The sequence below is a fragment of the Pteropus vampyrus genome, unplaced genomic scaffold (assembly GCF_000151845.1).
Source record: "Pteropus vampyrus isolate Shadow unplaced genomic scaffold, Pvam_2.0 Scaffold133, whole genome shotgun sequence".
Taxonomy (NCBI): Eukaryota; Metazoa; Chordata; class Mammalia; order Chiroptera; family Pteropodidae; genus Pteropus; species Pteropus vampyrus.
The window spans coordinates 3,633,243-3,635,129 of record NW_011888914.1 but is presented as its reverse complement, the minus strand read 5'-3'; the positions used below and the strand labels follow the sequence as shown (position 1 = coordinate 3,635,129).

Here is a 1,887-nt window from a genome sequence, read left to right as displayed (position 1 = left end):
CCTGAGTCAGTCACTCCACCTCTCTGTGCTTCAGTGCCCCCGCCTGGGTATAATAATGGTATCTACCCCTCAGAGTACTTGTAAGGACTGAAATATGATCGTATATGTAAGTACCTTGATTGGATTGGTTCCTGGCACAGAGGAATCACTATAAAAGTGTTCGTTGTCATGAAAGCTACTGTTTATTGTTGTTCTAGCTACTTAGCTGAATCTCTGTATCTTAACTAACACTCTACAAGAAAGGCAAGGTGAGCTCCCTGCTTACACAAATGTCCGACTTGGACTTTCTGGAGCAAATACAACTATTTGAGAACTGCTTTTTAAGGAAACTTTTATTTTCATAAAATTCCTTGGTGGTATTATTCATGGTGAGCCTCCAGGGAACCAGAACTTCCAGAGAGGCAGCAGCCTCCTGATCTGAACCAGCGGTGATGAATGAAGTACCTGGGTGATAAGAAGAAGCAAGGGCTGTGACCTGCTGCCTACTTTTATCCCCCTGCTTAGCAGGTGTCAGAGCTCAGAAAATGGAATGGAAGGCTTTGAGGCCTTTTAAAATACAGAGGCCTCTGAGATAATTTAATGTCTTAATTCTTTAACAGACAAGACACACAGAAGAAGGCCTGATAGATGGGTTTTTCTAAGGGGATGTGAATGAATATGTGCCAGGGGCTTTACATGCATTATCTCATTTAATCCCCACAACAACCCCAGATGTAGGGGTTACTATCCCCATTTTACAAACCAACAAACAGAGGCCACTAACTTGCCTGCCTGTGACCCCTACTCCTTCCTGCCTCCCCAGGAGAATTCCGGGACCTAAGGGAAGATCAAGAGTGGAAAGAAAGGGAAATGGAAGCCGGCCATTTTGGGTCTGTCCTGGCCAGAGTCCATCAGCTGAAAAACTCCGGGCCTCAGTTTCCCCACATGCATGAAGCGGGAATTGGCCCATACCTCGGGCATGTTTCTGCTCTCACCCAACTCCCTGCATGGTTGGGCAGAGCAGGCGGCTGACTCCTTCCCTAGCCTTCCCATGGCATTTCTCCAGTTTCTGGAAGGGACAACCACCGACCGTGCCACCCCTCCCTGACCCCAAGAGCAGGGAAGCTCCTTTGGGAACAAGTCTGCAAGTGGACTTTGTAAGGGGCTTTTGCAAAATGGTTGTTGCTGCGTTGGAAAGCAGGCGGCTCCTCAAAACCCAGCGAGGCATGGGGTGGCTGAGTGGGAAAGCCATTTTGTGTCCAGACTCTCCCTGCTGGCTCTTACTTTTTTTCCAGGAGAGGAATGTTGACAGCAGTAGGGCATGTCCTTTCTGAATATAAACAGCTTAGTCACCATCAATCAGCTCCTCTTCAGTCAAGACCCCTCTCCACTCACTTCCTTCCAGCTCTTTTCTCCTTGAAAAAATTAGTGACTATGGGAGCAAGTTGGGCTTATCCTACTGTGAGTGAGAAAATCAGGGCCCCCAAGAAGGTATGTGCCTGAGAGAACTGAACAGAACAGCAGCAGGCAGCCTTGGGGACAAGGCCCTACCAGACCAAGGGGAAGACGCAGTCCTACCTCCAAAGGCAGGCCTCATGGTGAAATCGTGATCCTCCACTCTGAGAAGAGGCTGAGGCTTTCCTTTCCGGATTTTGGTCACATCGAGGTTCTTCTTATATAGGTGACTGCAAAGACAAGCAAGATATTTTTCCATTGGCCCCCAAGGCATTGAGTGAGATTATCTGGGGAGATTACTTCTTGTAAGAACTATCGGTTAGGCATCTTTTCTCCATCAGATATCAGACTGAGGGACACACTTCCCCACCACCTCTCCCCCCAGGCCCTCACAGGCAGACAAACCAGAGAACCAGGACCTTCCAGAGCCTTCCTAATGCAAATACCTCCCAG

General features: G+C 48.4%; 1 protein-coding gene across 2 annotated transcripts in view; it reads right to left on the bottom strand.

The window, feature by feature from the left end:
- The window catches only part of GABRR2 (gamma-aminobutyric acid type A receptor rho2 subunit), a 23,143-nt gene extending 21,483 nt beyond the window's left edge, over positions 1–1,660 (bottom strand). For both annotated transcript variants that reach the window (XM_023534842.1, XM_023534841.1), the window contains exon 1: positions 1,558–1,660. In XM_023534842.1, coding sequence (XP_023390610.1) covers positions 1,558–1,576 — 19 coding nt within the window. In that variant the 5' untranslated portion in view covers positions 1,577–1,660. The remainder of the gene's footprint in view (positions 1–1,557) is intronic.
- Between the last annotated feature and the right edge of the window lie 227 nt (positions 1,661–1,887).